The 20,925-nt window shown below is 37.2% G+C and overlaps 1 protein-coding gene across 1 annotated transcript; it reads right to left on the bottom strand.

Annotated features, from left to right (window-relative positions):
• Positions 1–13,411: 13,411 nt before the first annotated feature.
• Positions 13,412–19,546, bottom strand: gfral (GDNF family receptor alpha like). The gene is made up of 10 exons (XM_053502817.1): positions 19,501–19,546; positions 18,365–18,496; positions 17,302–17,445; positions 17,138–17,224; positions 16,994–17,047; positions 16,264–16,588; positions 15,772–16,025; positions 13,984–14,064; positions 13,782–13,869; positions 13,412–13,688 (listed from the first exon to the last, which is right to left on the bottom strand). Exons 1-10 carry the CDS (start codon positions 19,520–19,522, stop codon positions 13,610–13,612), a joined length of 1,266 nt encoding a protein of 421 aa, XP_053358792.1. The 5' UTR covers positions 19,523–19,546; the 3' UTR covers positions 13,412–13,609.
• Positions 19,547–20,925: the final 1,379 nt, after the last annotated feature.

Below are 20,925 nucleotides of genomic sequence, written 5' to 3'. Positions count from 1 at the left end.
TTACCCCCACCCAAAAAAGTAGGGGAAAGTAAAGATTTTTATCATAGCATTTCATTATGAAGTTTCAGTAGTTCCCTACCACCAGCTGAGTTAGAAATGAATTCTGGTAACCCTGTCAACTTGGAGTCACTTGTGCTTTTGTTCATTGTGAGGTCACGGCATGCTCTTTGTACCCTTCTTGGCACGACCTCTCTGCATGGATGAAAAAAGTAATCTATCTCTGGCAAGACAAGTAAAAGCTTCTTGGCTATGGTATATATTAAAATTTAAAAGCAAAAAAATTGCAATGTAAAGTGGGTATGTTAATATAAAGCAGACAGTTCTGAGTGAACAGGCCTGTGTTTAAGATTGTTTTTGACAGAGGTTATTTTGCTCCATTACTTGTTTAGTGTGAGTATTATGACTGTTTACCATTGATGACTTTAAATTATAATAATGTTAGATTAAAAATAAATCACAACTCACATTATTTTATCTCTTTAATACTTTTCAGGAAAGTAATATTGAAAGTATCACCAGTAACAAGCATATATTTTCTAGAGTATGCAGACTTACTGTAAACTATACTAGAAAAAGTAAAGTATTATATAAGAAACTCTGCTGCTTGGTCTCTGTGGGAAGCAAAGCATATATCAAGAGAAGGAAAGATGCTTAACTCAACAGGAAGTGTTTGACCTGAGATGAGGATAAATGACCCATGTTTATATGGCCCATGTTGTCAGTCTGGAGGGTCAAAGTTCTGGGGCCACTGTTTCCTCAAGGGTCCTACAGTTGCAGCTGGGAAGTAGATTGCTCGGTTCTTGTTTCTCCCACTCCTAATAAAAACACAGCAATTGATTCCATGCTAAATTATTTGCAATAGATCCTGGTTGTTTTCATAGAAAAAGAGTAGTCAAAGTATTTATGATTGGGTGATTTGGAGCCACACAGTTTTTTTTAAACTCATTAATCTTTGAGAATAATCCATAACATGTAAACGTTAACCTTAATTTAGCACAATGAGGGCTCGCTACTACATAAGACTATTATGAAAAGCATCGGCCACAGAAGCTACCACTTCAGCAGCATTCCTAGGTTCATTTTTTAAATCAAATAATGTGAATGCATATTGTGGCAGTTCAGATGATTTTAATAGGAAATTAGCACCAAACTAAATGTTTAAAAATTTTTTATTATATGTTGTATGCGACATTTAAATTAAACAATTTGAAAATTCTTGATATTACTCTTATAATTCCACTTAACACCATTTGAAAAAAGGGCCATCTACAAGTATCAAATGATTTTCTGTCACTTAACAAATTTGTGTGTACTGTACTTGATGTAATCTTCAGGTTCTGGTTACAGCAAGGGTCTAAAGCTGTGCACATGTCAACAAATCCTATTGGTTTACAACATACAGTGGTTCCTCTGCATAGGAATTTATTCCCTTTCGGGGGCGAGATCTTAAGATGAAAATTCACATTGTGAAACATACTTTTTCACAGGAAATAATGTAAATGCAGATAATCCATTCCAGCTACCCAAAAGCATATCCAATTTCCAACACTACAATCATATTTTTGTATATAAAAACTTTCAAAACATTTAGAAGAGACATGGAAATGATGTAAACTATAAAATGAATAGACATTAAACTTCACTTTACCTTAATTTATGATTCCTCGTGGAACCAGCTGCTTAAAAACAAAACTAAAGGTGGCTTCCTTTTTTTCTTGCTACCATCCTTTCTAACATTTTTGGGACCCATGGTGCTACAGTATGTCTTTACTAAATGCAAAAAAATTCACAAAAAAATACGTTAACTCGCTTCACTTGGCTTTCCACTGACACATATAAGTTTTGAACGGCTCCCTGACGTACACACAACTTTGTTTCGGCTCAGTTTGTTTGCTCATATGCTGAAAATAATTTGTAAATTTGTGAGGCAGCATGGTCTTATGTCGGGGTACCACTGTACATCTACTCCTACTCTTTCAATCTTTTTTTTAATAGCTAGTCTTGCAATGTATTTGAAATTTTATATGACACAAAGTGCCATGGTGGGGTAGTCGTTAGCATTGGGTTTAATTCCTTCCTTAAGTCTGTGTGCATGGAATTTACATTTACATTTACATTTAGGCATTTGGCAGACGCTCTTTTCCAGAGCGTCTGCCAAATAAGTCGCTTATCCAGAGCGACTTAAAAAAAAGTGCTTTGAAGTTTACATCACTGGATAGATACTTACACTGGGTTACCAGGTTACTAACTAAGTGCCATCAGTCAAACGCAACTGGAAAGATGTGTTTTTTTTCGGGTGGGGGCTGTAATTAGTCCAAGTATTGAAGAAACAGATGCGTCTTAAGCCATCGTTTAAAGATAGTCAAAGACTCTGCTGAACGGACATCTAGAGGAAGTTTGTTCCACCACCTAGGTGCCAGAACGGAAAAATCTGGATAATGTTGTCCTCGATCCCTGGGATATAGTGGAACGAGGCAAGCAGTGCTGGAGGATCGAAGGAACCGTGGTGCAGTGCGTAATGTGATGGGTAAGTGAGATGAGTGGGTGCTGGGCCATTTTTAGCTTTGTAGGCAAGCCTTAGGGTTTTGAATTTGATGCGGGCAGCTACAGGAAGCCAGTGTAGGAAGTGGAGGAGTGGCGTGGTGTGGGAGAACTTGGGAAGGTTAAAAATGAGACGTACTGCTGCATTCTGGATCAGTTGCGGATGACTAATCATGGACAGAGGTAGACCTACCAGAGGTGAGTTGCAGGAGTCCAGTCTTGAAATATCGAGTGACAGAACAAGCACCTGAAGAAGAAATCAACAAGAGCGAGTAAGGTTAGTGATGTGTGAGAAAAATGACAGATAATTGTCCACATTTACCCCAAGATTGCGGGCAGTGACTGAAAGAATCTAATTGTTGTCCAGGGATATCACAAGGTCTTGACCTGGGGATGAGTCACCAGGGATGAACAGCAGTTAGTTTTTTCTCAGATTAAGCTTTAGCTGATGAGCTGCCATCCAGGATGAGATGTCTGTCAGACATGCTGAGATCCGGGTGGAAACCTGAGTATCTGAGAGAGAAAAAGAGAGAATAAGTTGTGTGTCATCTGCATAACAATGGTATGAAAATCCATGTGAGATATGACCTTACCAAGAGACTGGGTGTAGAGGGAGAACAGAAAAGGACCAAGTACTGAGCCCTGTGGGACACCAGTAGAGAGTCTGTGTGGGGCAGATGTGGACCCCCTCCATGTCACCTCATATGACCTATCTTCTAGATAAGAAGCAAACCATTGCCACGTTGTTTTTAGAGATTCCAAGGCTTGTAAGAATAGATAATAGAATCTTGTTTCTCACTCTGTCAAATGCAGCTGACAAGTCCAGGAGGATGAGGACAGATGGCTGTTTAGCAGATCCACTTTGAATCCAGATTGGTTGGGATGATTAAGGTTGTTCTGTGAGAGATAAAGAGAGATTTACTTATGAACAGTCCTTTCAAGTATTTTGAAAATAAAAGAGAGAAGCGATACTGGGCAATAGCTATTAACTTCTGTTGGGTCCAGGCAGGGTTTCTTGAGGATCGGAATAATCCTTGCCTTCTTAAAAGCAGCAGGAACTTGACCAGATATAGAATTGTTGATAATGGTTGTGGTGAAGGAAAGGAGGTCTTGTGAGTCTAATGAACAGGGGTGGGGTTGGATGACGAGATGATCTGATGAATCTCATCAGATGATAGGTTGGAGAATTCTGCTAAGGGAGAAAAGGAAAGGTCGTGAAGTTCTGGTTTAGAAGTTGGGTAGGGAGCGAACAACAGGTGGATTGCTGCAATTCTCCCGTCGTAGAATGTGGCAAAATCATCAGCAGTCAGAGAGGATGGGGCAGGAGGAGTCAGTTCTGGCAGATGTCACATCACATGAGAGTTCGAAGTCCGGTAAGAGCCAAGATCTGCATCAAACTGCGATTTCATCCATTTTCTCCCTGTAGTTCTAATTCTCTGCTGCAATATATCAGATAGCCAAGGAGCAGGACAAGAAGTTTTCCTTGGTTTAGAGGACAGAGGGCATAGGAGATCTATGAAAAAGGAAAGAGAGGAGAGGAAAGTTTAGTCGCAGTCTCCAGTGATAGAGAGGTGAAGGAGTCTGGGTCTGGGGGGGGGACGATAGGTTGCATGAAGATACAGAGAAAGTGAAGGTTTCTGCGGGTAAAAAAGAAATTATTCTCTTTTGTAAAAGACATTTCCAAATGAGGTTTTTTCGTATGACAGTCTGTAGGTGTTTCTATTATTATTTTTATTTCTATTATAATTATGGCTGTTCTTAGGCTCATTTTAATTTGCACATGCAAGAATTTTGAAAATTTCCATATCACTACTGCAGTACTCCATACAACCGACAAATAAAGCCTCTCCAATCTTAAATCTTAAATTTAAAAAATACAGAGGCTTCAAGGCTTATTTGTGATTTCTAACACTAACAATAAAATGTTTTACACTGTCTATAGCCCATGCACTGCATATTAAACATGTTATATGTGTTTTTTAGCTTTTAGGTTTATAGAATGTTGGCAGTTCGGACAACAAGTGACAAATGAAGTGACATGCAAGTGACAAAACTAAGTAGCTTCTAATACAAATACCCAAATCCCTCTCTAACCCCTGACCTAGGGCACTACTTGGTATGTGAAACAAGGGATTGTACAGGTTGCACCCCCAGCATTACAGCACTCCCTCTCATATGATATTGCTCAATTATCGTGAAGGACCTCAGTCACCCCAATAACGGACTGTTTACTCTGTTGCGGTCTGGGAAGCGATTCCGCTCCTTGAAGGCCAACACAGAGAGACTGAGGAGGAGCTTCTTCCCGCAGGAGATAAGGTCTCTCAACCACAACCACACCACTATGCAGAGCTAACAATCTTTTCATCTTTTTCATAATTGATCAAATCCATCAATCTTCTTACATTCATGAACACGATGGACAATTACATGCTCACCTTCCTTCATATATACACTACATGTCGTACGTTTACATCCTGGACCATTGCACAAAGACACTTTAATAACTTTGCACACCTACCTTCACAACTACACTACATTTTACAGTTTTACGTTTACATCCTGGACCAGTGCACAAAGACACTTTAATAACCTCTGCACAAAGACACTTTGTTCTATGCATATTTGCACACACAGCACAGTATATTTCAATTTGTACAGTAGATTTCTATTTTTGCACATCATATTTCTATTTTTATTTTTAGTTCTATTTTTTTCCTAGCACATTTCTATGTTTATTTCTATGTTTATTTTTATTTTTAGTTCTATTTTTCCTAGTTTAATTTAATTTTTTATTTAATTTCTATCGTATTTCTTTTATTCATATTTATTTCTTATTTGTAAACTTTAATTCTCTTCTAGGGTCAATGGCAGCCGTATAATGCATTTCACTACATTTCGTACTGTGTATGTTTGTGTATGTGACAAATAAAATTTGAATTTGAATTTGATATGCAGGTGATCTTCCTGACACTGCATGTCACCTTTTCTTCCCACCAGATCCATGGTTTCTGGCTGCTAAACATTAAATTGTAATTAACAGTAAAAGTGTATACTACAAGGCCCATCTGCCTTGCTCTGTGCTGAGTCAGAAAGGTCTGTGCAGTGAACAGTGCATGAAGCTTACTCCACTTCCTGCCAACACAAACAGTAATTATGGCTCAGCCAGACAAGCTCCTGCTCTAAAACAGGACTTGAGATAGAAAAAAAGTTAACAATTAGGGATGAATTGTTCTCTAAAGCAATATGTGCTCCATTTGTTGTTTATTCCCACTTAGTTTCCTCCAAAGAACCCTGAAGTGTGCCCTTTCCTTATAGTACTGATGCTGTACTGAATCTAATTTTTACTTCTCCCCTTTGTTTTTTTCCGCCATCACCACCACCCTCCTCCTCTCCCCACTTTCAACATCTGGCTTTTCGTAAGAAATCTGGAAAACATATTGAACATTCTTCTGGCAGTTAAACAGGATATGTATAAAAAAAAAACATTCTGATATTTTAATCTGTAGTGTGAAAGTAATTAAAAAGCTTCTATAACAACAAGCCCCGCCTCTGTAGGTGTTGTCGCACCTGACTATTTAGCTCAGGTGCACCATGAACTTTTCACACTTCAACTAATTAAGACGCAGATCCATCGAAAAGCAGGACAAAAATTCTTTTGCACCTTATATCGTGTAGATCCCACCAGAAAGCGGTTTAAACCATTAAAAGATTTAATTAACACTGTAATTATGTATAAACAAAACCAACCTCAAGAAAATTTATAATATCTTGCCCTCATTTAGTGTTGCATCTAGTTTGTAAGTGGTGGAATGAGCAGTTCCCACCATACAGGGGAATGAATGCCAAAAATGTCCATCTTTCATCTAAGCACGAAGAGTGTTCGAAATAAAATATTAGGTCCAAGTTTATTTTATACCACCTGGGACAGAATGGGGTCAAATCACTCTTTAGGAATTGGTTAAATGCTGTTGATTTAATTAGATGATGCTTTTGGGACATGCAGCATATATTGACTCATATTGAATGAGCAGAACCACATATCAGCAGTTTTGCCAGTACAAACACATTCCTTTTTTAAGTAAATACAAACATTTGACAGAAATGTCAAACCCAGCTAAGAAAAAAAATTCTGGCAGCTCAACCATGCAAGCCATCCAACAAAATCTCTGGAAGCAGAAATGGCTTACATAATTAATTGCAATTATTATCAATACATTGCAATTCAGATTAATGTTGAGGAAGTTCAGGCAGACAAGGAAAACATTTTGCATGTAATTATACTTTCATATGTTTGAACTACGAATTTATTCATGGTCACAAAGACACCATAGGGCCTTGTGTGATTTCGTTTTCTGTTTTTTTCTAGGTCTACCAAGTGACAGAACTAAGATTTAGTCATAATGTTTCTTTTTGAAATGACAGCGTTCCCCTGACTTAATTTACTTTTTGCTCTTGTCTACACTTTTTTGTGACACTATGAGAAAGTGGTAATAAAAAATCATTAACAAAACATTTATCACCAGACTACTGAATCTATTACTTTCCATATGTTAAAAATCCCACATATAGGGTGCCACGGGTAATATACGATTCTCTCTGGATCTGATAAAAAAAAAAATACAGAAGAAGGTACAGGTGCTTTTACAGGAGCAATGTTGGTCTAATCTTCAGCTGGCTGGTTTAAATGAACCTATTCCTACTGTAGTCTCAGATTCCTCTTCCTGGCTGACAGGAGTGTTGTGGCTCATCCATCTCAAGATGCTGTGGATTTTGCACTGCGATGCTTTTCTGCTTGCTTATTGCATTACTGTAGCTTTTCTGTTCTGGTCATTGTCCTGTAATCTCTCTCAGTGGCATCTGCAGAAAATATTTAATGGGACCAGTGAAAATCTTGGAGTGACACACAAAGAAGACTATACAGCACAGAGTAGGTTTAGGGTAAGCAACTTACAGGAATACCAAGATAAAGATCATGCATTTATATTTAGTATAAAAAAGTTCATGCTGTTTAATACCTTGGCTGATCTCCTGTAAATATTAGGTCATGCTATTATATAGTAATCGTTAATTGTCAAATTCCAATTTAAATGTACTATTGCCAAAAAATATTATAAAGGGCTTTAATTATTTCCTGGGGAAGCGCAGATTATATTTTTTTATTATTTACAAGTATCTTCCGATTCATAGCCTTGAGTTCTCTCTCTCTCTCTCTCTCTCTCTCTCTCTCACACACACACAGTCTCTTTCTTTCTTACTTTCACACTTAGACTAATTTGATTACTAAAATATACCTAGACACTAGTGTAAACTTGTCCACAACACAGTTCTTATTCATTTCTTTGCGTGGACAATAATTGCAGCATACCTGGCTGGTCAAAAGTGACAGCTGACACAGCTGGCTCCTCTGTCTCTTTCACCATTTTTTCCGTTGCTGCTTTCTTACTGAAGAACGTAGCTATGTCAATAGCATCAAGTCTCTTCAATTTATTTTCTCCATCTCTTTTTCTCCATTTTTTTTCTCGTCTCTCAAACATGCACGAGCATTTAAGTATCCTAGCCTTTTTTGCATAAGGTTACATGTTAGGAAATGTTACATTATAGAAAATATTTAGCTTCCAAGATGTATTAAAGTTGTCCCTGGCACAGAACAGGTGACATCACTTATAAGTTCTCACCTCTCTGATGAGTTCAAATCTGCTGGTTTAGTTAAAGGATATGTGGCAGGATTTTTGCTTTCTGAAGCCAAAGTGGGCACAGATTGAGCAAGTGACACCACATTACTGCAGACATCTTTTGACTCTAGGTCCAGACGGATTCAGCAAGTGTTGAAGAATAAAGGACTTTGCACTAAATATTGATTGTTGTTTAGCAATTTCATTGCTGCTAATAACACAATATTTTATATGATCTTCATCGTCGTTATTTGAAAATGTTCATAATGTCATTAAAGCATTAAATTTTGTTTCTGTTTTGGCCACCATTCACAAAAGCTTGAGCCAACACTGTAACTTAAGGTTTTTTTTTTTTTGGGGGGGGGATTTTCCCCCTATTTTCTCCCTAATTTAGTCGTGTCCAATTCCTCCCCGTCACTAGGGGGCTTTAAGGGGGCATTAAGGCTACTACCACTCAGTCAGGAGGGCCAAAGACTATCAGGTGTTCCTCCGTTACTCCGTTGGGGGAGGCGTAACACACTCGGAGGACAGCGCTATCCGCTCCTTCCGCTTGCGCAAGCTCACAGATGCCCCTGATTGGCTGTGGAGCCGTGACTAATATAGGAGCACTAAGTACAGTACCTCTCATCCCTCCCCTCTGATAGAGCTCGGCCAATCAGCTCTCTCTAGACCTCCGGCCGCTAGAGGTTACAGCATCACCCGGGAATCGAACTCGCGATCTATGGATCCGGAATACCACTGCACCACTTAATCACTAACAACCTGCTGTAACTTGACAAGTTTAACCTTACACAAATTAGTCACAAAGAGTTTATAATAATCATTTTATGGCTTAAGATATTAGCATGTTAATTTTAAGGAATAACTTGTATAAATTGGACAAGTTTGTTGCAAACATTCCAAAAGGGCAGCACTTTCTAAAATACCCGAACTGGCCCATCTGGCATCGACAGTAGTGCCATGGCCAAGTCACTGTGCTAACATTTTTGCCCTTTTCTGATGAAGCTTTTGATCCACATCTGCATGATATTTATGCCTTTTCTGCTGCCACATAATTGAATAACTGCATGAATATGCAATGGCCAGTCAATGTATTTCCAAGATAAATAAAGACACAAAGAAGGTCAAAGATAATAGCCATAATACATTTAAAAAAAAATTTCGTTCTAGAGAGTTGAGTGGAAATTCCCAATTTTAAAATCTCATTGGTCTCAATCTCGATTCCAAGTAATGTAGAGCAGACATATGTATAAATATTGTATACAAATAATGTACAGTATACATTGGATTGATTGAAACAGTGCATGTGCTTTTTATTATTATTATTTCATTTCAATATCATTCTCAAAAAATGTTAAGAACGGGAATCCCATTACTATAAATAACTGTATCTTTATCATTGAATGCAGTGAATGATTTATTGCCAGGCAACAATACATCTCCAGACAATTCCACTGTAAACAAAACATAGTGTTCATATTGTGTGTCTGGCTCTTAAGTATGTATTGCACAGAAACAGTTTTGTAAAAAAGTATAATGTTACTCAGATGTAGTAAAAAATTTGAGGCAAAGAACTTTGAGGCCTTTGTTTGGCAGTTATGAACCTGATATGCTACGGGAACTGTCCTGGTGGTAATTATGGTCTACAATTTCTCGCACACACCCTCGTCCACACCCACCTTTAAAAAAACGAAACAAAACAGAAGCCATTGAGAACTAACCAGGTTTCCTCATCTATTGCACCCCCTGCTGCCTACCAGACCTTAATACCTCCAGGTCATACTCTTCTCCTTAATGTTAATGTAAAAGAAGTAATTGCATTAAAAGTCTTTGTCATTTCTTAGAGATTCAACAGAGTCTCTAAATAGGTTGTTTACCACAATCCAAGTATGATTCTACAGACTTCTCACTCACTCACTCACTCACTCACTCATCATCTATACGGCTTTATTCTGTGCACAGGATTGCAGGAAGCCCAGAGCCTATCCCAGGAGACTTAGGGCACGGGGCGGGGTACACCCTGAACTCACTCACACGATTATTCACACACTAAAGGCAATTCGGGAACACCAATTAGCCTAATCTGCATGTGTTTGAACTGTGGGAGGAAACCAGAGTACCCCCACCAAGCAGGGGGAGAACATGCAAGCTCCAGGCACACAGACCCCGAGGCGGGAATCGAACCTCTTAACTTGAGCTAGCGAGGGGATACATGTTTCAGGATATTTCTAGCTTGTCTAGAGATGGCTACAATAACACTATTATAAACACCAAATGTCTTAATACAATAGAGGCTGTGGAGCTACTTGTAATTCAAATCACTTTCCTAATGCAGGTGCAAGACTTTTATATCATCTCTGTTTTGCAATACATGCTGTTTAAAGGTTAGACGAATACCTAAATTGTGTTTAATGGATGATCTTGAATTTTTAACTGTTAGCTTCATTTTAATTGAATTTTAATGTTCTTAGTCACCTCCTCCACTTCATACACAATTATGTAGTGTTAAAACATAAATGCCTAAAAAACTGAGCCAAGTCAAGGTTTTATATGATGTTTTTAAAGATCTACTTTGCATCTAGGACACTGCTCTTTAGAGGTTTATAATAAAGATAGCAAATGTTTTCACTTGTATGATCATGACTGGAAACTCTTGTATGACCATGATCGGAGCTGACAGAGGACAACGTAACATTCACTGTGCGGACTGGGATGTGGAGCAGTGACTAGATATCAATAGAATAAAACATTAAAAGGAACTTAGTCTTGATCTCATTAGCAATTAATATTCCATCCCTGGAGGTTTTTTTTATTTCTAAGTGAATTTCCAACTAAATGGTATTTATGGAGTATGTTTTTTGATTATTCTGTCTTAAAGGTTTGTGGTTTGGTGTAAAAGATCTTTTTTTCCTGAGGTTACTTTTTTCACTTATAGAGCTCTTGTGTGTAATGTCAGACCTGCTGTAAAACTCAACACCTCGCCTTTCTGTCTGTTGACCTCTCTGCTGTTTTTCAATACTTGTGCATGGGAATATACAACATCCAAGGTCCTGATATAAACCTGGAATACAGTTTTACCAGTTTCTTACTGACAAAAAAGAAAAGAGATTTGTGACGACTGTTGGGGAGACGAGGCTAATCCTGGTCAAAGTTGAACCCCTGCTGGTGATTATTGGTATTTGTGTAGGAATCATTTGAACTCTTGTAATCACGAAACAAATGGCCAGTACATTTAGCACAATATTATACAGTATATCCGTAAGGTACTTGTGTTTATCTATAAGGTGCTTGTGTTTTTTTCTTTTATTTATAGGGTATACAGGTATGATGTTTTTATCAGCATTTTTTATCTGCCCATGGTATTCATTTGCTTTTATGGTATAAAGTTACTGTTTTCTTTAAATTTTACATTACATGGATTTTTTTTTCCATCTAATTTTGTTTATTCCACATCGGTTTTATCATATGCACTAAATGGCTAAATAAATGCATTTACTTATTAGACAGAAACTGATGTGTTTAATAATATAATGTAACCTTAAAACAATACTTGGATTTTACTAAATGGTAGTTTAACAATAAAGCCTACCTTGTAAGAGCTGTAAATATCTGTGGCAGGCACGATTACTAGACATAATGTCTTAATTGTATCCCACATGACTACAAGAGCTTTATTGACAAAAATAGTTTTCCCAAACTCAATCAATCCAGGCCTCTTTATGAGCTGTATCACTGTGCATTCTGGAGAAATACTCGTTCTCCAAAAAATGCAACTGTAATCACTTGGTGGTGATGAGCAGGTTTTTAATATTATTGGTTGCTGTTGGTCAGAAGTACATTTTATGTCAAGGCAGATTTCATACATGCTTAAACCTTAATTTGTAGGAAACGTGCCAAAGACAAAAATATTAAACAGTTGACAACTTGCTTGATGCTGTTACTGTGATTGTGGTGATGCTTGCACAGAGCTGGATAGACATACAAAAACCAGGTCTTTATTGATTTGAGTTACAGGTTAGCACAAATCAATCAATTCCAAAAAGTTAATCATATAGCAAATTGTATCTTTGAAATAATGCTATCCAGATATGCCTTTGCTTCAATTCGAGAAGCTTACATATCAGCTAAGATAAATAGGAAGGAAATAGAAGGCAAACAGCACAGCACACTGCATGCTGGCAAAGCAGGATAAGGTACATGCATAGCATTTAATTTAAACTCTCGAATGAATGGTTGCATTATTATTTCTTTATTTGATTCGTTGTTTCTTATGCTTTCCTGCTTTTTACATAAATAATAAATTGTGATCCTGTCGAACATTAATTTTTTTGTTTTACACTGTAAACAAATACAAATAAATTATTCTGACTATTTAATTATTATAAATACTATGACCTATTTAAAAGCAGGTCCTGTGGAAGTCATACTGTATGAAGTCATAAAAAAAGTCATATGAATGGAGTGGGAGATATTGACTTTCATGTGAGGCAGGTTCAAGCATGGTATTGATTGAGGTGCTGTGCCCCAGTAAAATCTTATTTTTGAGTTTTAACAAGCTTTTACCTTATACAGTGAATTGATTTACATAAACAATAAATTAAGAGATTAGATCTTTTAAAAAATATTAAAGCATCCCAGCTCAACCCAAAATACAAGCTGCAAAGTTGCACTCGGTGAAATAATACCGATGAGCTTATTTTGACTCACAAGGCAGAGACACAAAAGCAGTAAGCAGGAAGATATAAGAGAAATAAAAACCTGGCTGTCACTTTTGATAAACAAGCTTACTTGTTATTCTAACTTACTTGCAGGACTTGCGAACATAAAAGCCAGGGTTTTAAGTCACAGGCAAGTGATTTTGCCAAAATAGAAAACAGACAGTATAGTTACTGTAAATGCCCCGCAAACTGCTGGGAAATATCAGATTTTATTTTATCTTTATTATTGTGTGATGCAGAAAAATGCACATATACAGCAATTTCAGCGGCAGCAGCAGTAGGGAAAGTGGCAGCAATAGTGAGCTAAGGACGGGAAGTTTGTATAGCACATTTCATACATGCATCAAAAACTTAAAAAAAAGAAACCCAGGACCTAATTTTTAGGTAAAGTATATAAAAGTTATTTGTGACTGTGAATGTACATTATATATAAAGAGCATTTCAAATGGTAATAGTCTGTAGAAAATAATAAATCTCTGTTGTTCAACTATTCCATAATTAAAGCACAGTCACAAAACAACAGTCACTCAAGTGTACATTCACATCAGAAAATAAAACTCGCAGATCTACAACAAAAATATCTAAATTTGTACAAACCTGGGCCATCACGTAAAACAATCACTATATTATACAGTATGCTTATATAGTTACAAATATTTATAGTTAAACAAGTGAAAATTACAGGACGAGTGATTTTGTGGAGTCCTCTGGGGGTTTAAACCTGGAACCAGGGTTCTGGGACATATTCTGCTTTTTCCTGAAAGTAAAAAATACAAAGCATCAAAACAATTTTTTAAAAGTAATTCCCTATATACTTTGCTTATGATTTATATAGTGCTTCACTGCTCACCCCAGTTTATGCATAACAATGCCGATAGCAACTGCAATGATCATTAGCACCACTGCACAAACGGACACCAGAATGTACAATAATTGATCTATAAATTAGAAAAAATATAGTTAGGTTTCATGGATGATAGCATACAGATAATCAGCAGCAGGGTGTACAGTAGATGTGCAGCAAGTGTAACAACAATTCCACTTCTTCTTACCATTTAGCCATGAATACTCTTCCTGTGATTTGTTTACATTTGACTTTGTAGATGAAAAAATTTGTTTAGGTCCTTGATGTCCTAGATTCATGACATAAAAAAAAAAAAAACTATCAAGAAGACATTCTGCTATTTGATTTACAAGAACGTACTGTCAATCCTGGATCTCTAAGTCACTGCAGAATGAAGTGTTTCCCTTTTCTGCACAACTATAGATTGGTAACAATTTAAAAGCAAATACATCAGAAAGTCTTTTACGTGCTGTGCCACCACAAGCTGACAGAACTGCTTCATTACACCTTGGGCTTTGATTATACAAGTCTCTAAAACTATATTGGAGGAATGAAATACTTTGCTTCCAGTGTTGGCAAAGTACTTTGAGTCATTGTCTTGCTACATAATAAAATTATTCTCTGTAAATTGGCATACAGAATGTTTCAGTCATCAATTGCTGTTGTTTGATGTGACGTTGGTAACAAACCAGTTTTTTTATTTCTGATTCAGCACATGGAAATTGTTGTATTGACTATGCGCTATGCTTGTGAAATGGTTCTCATTGATCGTCGCGCTTTGTGAGGAAAGCAAGTGGTTAGAATGGCTTGCTTTTCTCCAAAGGACAGTAATCATGTTGGGTTATTCTTTTTAACAACAACAACAACAACAAAAATCAGCATTCAAGTAACTTTAGAAAACACAAATACATAATTTTTCGACATAATCTTCTTACTTTGTAATACTTTTATATTCCCTTATTAAAAAAATCTTTTAGGCTGAGCTGTAAGCCACAAAGTAAATCTTCATCCTCATAGGGCTGCTTTCAGAGGGCCAAACAGGTGAAAGTCTAATGATCTAAGATCAGGACTAGGAATATAGGACTATAGGGAGGATGCTTTAACACCTTGAAACAAAGTTTTTGCAGAGGTTCGACAGTGTGGGCAGAAGTGTGCGGACGTTTGTCATCAACCATGGACGGACGCCCGGCTTTTTCTTGATGGCTTTTTACTTCATACGCACTTCTTTGCGACGAAAAACTTTCTCCATAAGTCTCTAATCATTTATGGTACCAGGTTCACTCTCAGACCACAAAAAAAAAAAAAAACTGTTCTTACAGTTGCTGTTACTTACACCACAGTTACAAATGAATTGATATACATTCAGTATTGGATACCAATAAAACTTGTTAGGCAAGTCAATGGAGAACATGCCAGGTAGGCAGCACATAGTTACTGACTTGCTGTTTTTCCACTATTCAAGAACTGATCAAGCTAAATAAATATTTGCCATTATCCTGACAAAGAACAGATTTATCAAAAAAGTGTATGTTGCCATAGCAACTAAACAGCATTTATGATTAGCCTCCTTGTGGAACCTCATGGAAGCTGAGTAAATTTGTTGGTTTGCATTATGGAATACCCCTGGTGATCCTGCATATACTCTACATAACTTTCATGCTTAACAAAGCATTTAGCCCTATTGACAAACCTAGCAAGCCATATTGCCCAACATTTGGCCAGAACTACAGTATTTCTACATAGGGAGTTTGAATAATTTAAACTATTATTGAATAGTCCCTTCTGAATCATGCATGTACATGCTGTACATAATTACATCAGTACAATATACATTTCTGCATATTTTGGGTATAAGGAATAAGTCTCTTTAACTTTCATGTCTCTCGCTGACCTAGATATCTAAGAGCAGGTCAGCACTGTTGGTGCCAATCAACAGTCAGTACAGAAAATAGATATTTCTGGCTATAACAAATATTGACTGTGCGTAAGTACTTACTGAAATAGGATCTCTTATGAATGGCTTGTTGCAACACATTGCACCTGTAAAGATTGGGATGATCCAGTCCATGGCAGGTGCACGGACTCTGAAGCACAGATCCCATTGTAGCTACAAAGGCCAGTCTGCACTCTTTGTTTCCACTGACAAAAAAGTTGAGATCTATGACATGCAGCAGGTCCCTGGTTGAATATCCACTAAATGACTGATCCTCTGAGCCAAAACATTTGGACAGGAATGCCTCAAATGTCTGCCTGTTAACACAAATGAGTGTACTGTTACCAGCGGCTCTTAACAACCATCAAAGTAGCTCTTTAAATGGTTTATATATAAATCAGCAAGCAGGAGTAAACATCATTTTCTGCATTGCCCTGATACTTTATGAAGAGAGCAGATGGGCTTTATCCTGGAACGGTGCACATAAATCAACACAGTGTGGCAAAATAGATGGTCTTAAAACTTAATAGGTGTGTGGTTCTTAAACGACCAAACCTGCAAATCTTCTCTCCGGTGCAGTTGTCCAGCATCTCCAGGCAGTTCCATTGTACTGTCTGGTGTTTTTTGCAGGATTTGGAATCAAGCATGTTCTGAAAATGCTGACAATCGTGGTCACCTGTCACACACTGGCAGAAAACCAGCATCTCGGCCACGTTTTCAGGTAGGTGTGAATAAAAACGTCTTGTTGCCAGCCTGCAAAGCCTCTCATCACACTGAGGAGAAGAACAGGACTGGACAAACGGCACCAGCTGCCGATTACACACTTCATCTTGAAGGCATAGCGTCATCTCCTGTACGCAGGACGTGTTTGGGGCCGGTGCTAATTTGGGGGGTTTTAAAAGAAATAAGCAGATAGAAACTTTGTCAGAATTTTGGCATTTACTTTTATATGTGACTAAAAATGACTTTTAACACAAGAATGATAATTAAATTATAAGGATGATGTTTAGGTCATTCTATCATTACCTAAACATAACAAACCCTCCTTTATCAGTGTGAAATAAAGCTGATAAGTAATGTTGGGTTTTTCTAAAAATGACAACACATTATTTTGATCCCTGTCTCATTTCCTCCAATGCTAATTTGCACTCCTACCCATACACACATGTCGGCAGTAGATCCCTAATTATGCGACGGGGTGTCATGTTTTTAATAATACAGCCCTCTGGCAGAGCCTCTATTAATATTAAGTCAGCAGGTCAGTATAAACAGAACATCCATTTACCATAGGTTAACAGTTTACTTTCTGTCCATTCATCCTTCAGGCTGTTCTCAATAACTGCAAAGAAATAGCATGAAATGCTGAAAATATTATTTAATAACCAAATGACAAATGAAATAGTAGGACCTGATAAGATTAGGTAATAACCTGGATGAGGATGTAGACGACTGTCCTTATGGCTCGAGTGTTGAGGTGCTAATCTTGATTTGTCAGATGCACGCGAGGGCTCAGCAACTGCTTGAAAATAACTGGTTTTAATTTACAATTATTCAGAGTATAGTGTTAGATAAGATGTGTGCTGTATACTGTACCTAAGTAGGAACGGCAGAAGGAAGCCAGGAGTTGTAGAACGTTGCAGGGATTTTCATCAGCACATATACATTCTATCGAGGGTGCAAATATTGCCTGAATGATCACATTACAGCTCTCGAAACTCTCTATCTGACAGCTGCTGTCTGATAAAAGAGGCGAAGCAGAAAAGCCGGTTTTAGTGATGTGACTTCCACTAAGCACTGATACCTGCAATGGTAAAATATTACTGACGGGCTCGACTTTCATCAAACTAAGCTGTATTATATTAAAAGAATAAACCCACATAAATTGGTTGATTAATGTGTTGTACCACAACAAGCTGCCAGAACAGCTTCAATGCTTCTGAGCACTAATTCTATCTACCTATTTATGTTCTGGCTCTGTTTCTACAAAAGATATCCTGTCTTACGTGTCTATCCAAAATAATCAAGGTGATTGTTTTTAATTTCTCACCTGTATCTATAAGTGAGGGCTGCGCAATTTAATGAAAAAATAATAAGAAGAATATTTTGACACGTGATGTAAACTGCAATACATGTATGTATCTATTGAAAGCAACATTTTGTATTCAAACGTATTTATCTAGGCTAACAACAAACAATGGCACAAATGAACTCATTAAGAGGATGTTTGCAAATGTTTATTTAGCCTCAAAAGTATTTAAAAAAGAAACAAATAGGATTGGAGTATACAAAAATATATATATTTTTTAACAAAACATTGTGTTGAATTGAAATGACATTTTTTCCCTTACCACTAAATAAAAATAATTTGGTGCTGTTTATATGTTTAACCCATCATTCTTCACTACACATCTGGAATATTCAATGTGCTCAATAACAGCTAGCTAACCAATAAATCTTTCTTTGTAAGACAGCCACTTGATAATGTATCGGTTTCAAGGATAAGCAAGTAAACACAGGTGCCGTGGGCTGTTGCTTTCAAATCGGGTTACGTTGAGTTAGCATCAATATCTTGCCAAGCCACGTTATTTCAGAAAACTGATGGCCCTTTGGATATATTGGATTATTCACAAATCACTTATAGAAGACAAATGTATACCTTCAGAAACACAAGCATTTCTCAGAAGAGTCTGTTTGCTTCTGCACAGATCTGGTGAAATACAAGGCTGCATCTGTGACAAGCAGGGTGTCGATATCATAGCGCAAACTGTCTGCAAAACCAGGCAGAGTCCTGCAAATATAAAAACAACAAACAAACAAACAAACAATTCAATTTGCTCTGATCAATATTAGAGGACTGTCTGGGATCTGATTTTTATTTTATTTATTTTTTATTTTGATGCAGTTAAAAAAATCATTAGCATTAAAAAGTTATTGTATTTGCTATGTAGAGTTATTAGTCTTCTTGAATGTGTGAAAAAAAATATATAATTGCTTGAGTTTCAATCCAAATCTTAAGAACTTATAAATAATACTCATTTACAAGCAATGTCAGTTAGGACAATTAGACATTAGTATATGCATGCATAATCTGACTGTAAATATGATTTGTAATATAACTTTTAATTTCAGAGAAAATGGATAAATATAGGCATTGCAATGTAAATATTGCAACTCATAAATGCATTCATCCATCCGTCTGGGAACACTAAAGGGGCCAGTGGTGATTACCATTGTATTTATTCCTATTTTACAACTGTGGTAGGACCTCCGGTCAACATTTACACATGACGGACAATTTGGGCACTCCAATTAAACTAATTTGCATGTCTATTGACTGTGGGAGTACACTGGAGAAACCTGGAGGAAACCCACCAAGCCAAGGGAGAACATGCAAACTCCATGCACATAGACCCGAGACGGGAATTGACCCCAGACCCTGGAGGAGCAATGCGACAGTGTTAACCACTAAGGCACTGTGATGCCATTAAATGCATTACAATAGTAATATAAAATGCAACACAAATAATAACACTAAATTTACTTAGTTTTAATTTTCTTTCTTTTCTTTCTTTTTTTTTTAAAATGTAATTATTTTCACTTTCCAAGCCTATTCTTAGACATATCCCTTTATCTAAAATTAGACATTTTCACTAAATAAAAAACTACATACAGTATATCCCCAGGGTAAATCCAACCAACCAAGCATACACTTAAAATAACTTTTTTAATAAAACTAAACAACAAAAAAGGGGAATATTAGGGGTTTCATGTCGCCACATTAGGGTTACTCACCGATACCCAGGGCCGTCCTCATGCTCTCTCGCGCGCGCGCTCTCTCTCAGAGCGCGTGACTCTATACTGAAGTTCAACTGCTGCCGCAACACCTGCGCTCGCGGACTTCGCTGACTGCCGCTGGTGTCCCCATGGCAACGCCAGCAACCGGACATGACGTCCCTCCCATCTAGCGTTTCATGTAGCGCACATGTTCGGTTTACATGTTCACGTGACGTGCTTGTTTATCCTTTCATGTGTTTTTTTGCGCTTTCTCATTAACAAAAGGAAAATGGTGTACAAAATGGAATGTTATAAAGGTATCTGTTGCTTGGACTACGCGAACAAATTGTGGGTTGAAGCAAAAGCAGTGATGCCATTCCGAGGTTGCTAATTCTTTTTCTTTATTGAAATACCAATTACTGTTTTTTTTTCATAGCCTATTAATAAGGTTAATGAAACATTTATGACGGTTTCAGTAAAAAAATCACAATTTCAGTTCAATTTTATTTTATTTAGATACTTCCACTTTAAACAATAGAATTAAAGTAATTTGTAGATAGATAGATAGATAGATATTTTATTCACCCCAATGGAAATTCCACTCACTAACTTACTTCTATATCATCATCTATACTGCTTTATTCTGTATACAGGGTCGCTGGGGCCTGGAGGTGGAGTACACCCTGGACAGGGTGGCAATCCATCGCACACACACACACACACGCACACACACACACACACACACACACACACACACACACTTATTTACATCCTATGGGCAATTTGGGAGCCTAATCTGCATGTCAACAATTTTTGGACTCTGGGATAAAACTGGAGTACCCGGAGGAGACCCACCAAGCACAGAGAGAATAGCATGTTCACTGGTAGACTATATATATATATATATATATATATATATATATTCTGCCAATGAACATGCTCCTCTGCTTGCTCTATACTATATAGTTGGTGACTGGTGTTAGACATGATGGACAGTATTTTGTTCATGTCCTTCTTTCCAGCACCAGTGAGTCCAGCTTTATCCCAACCACAGATTCCACTTTATGTATTGCGTATAATATATTACAGTATGTCACTGCGATTTTTTAATGTATTTTGCTGGCTAGTAGTTTTTAAACTGGGGTTTTAAAGGGGCAGACTCACAACCCTAACATAGCAAGCTGGTAAACCAATAAAATACTGTTATATTCAAAACAAAGCAATGCGTCTGTAAAGATGACTTAGTGCACTTTTATGAGCATCATTACAGTGCAATTACTGCACAATACAATGTTATCAAACACATGTATAATAATCAGCAGTGCTTTATGTACGTCATATTAACCCTCCGAAATAACCATTTGGAACCATCATAAAATATTTCAGTGGGGACATTGTGGCACTTAGGAATTGCTCTTCTATAGTACTATTTATTTGCCCTGA

The sequence above is a fragment of the Clarias gariepinus genome, chromosome 8 (genome assembly GCF_024256425.1).
Source record: "Clarias gariepinus isolate MV-2021 ecotype Netherlands chromosome 8, CGAR_prim_01v2, whole genome shotgun sequence".
NCBI classification, from domain to species: domain Eukaryota; kingdom Metazoa; phylum Chordata; class Actinopteri; order Siluriformes; family Clariidae; genus Clarias; species Clarias gariepinus.
The sequence above is the reverse complement of the archived record's forward strand: the minus strand, read 5'-3'. Positions and strand labels throughout refer to the sequence as shown.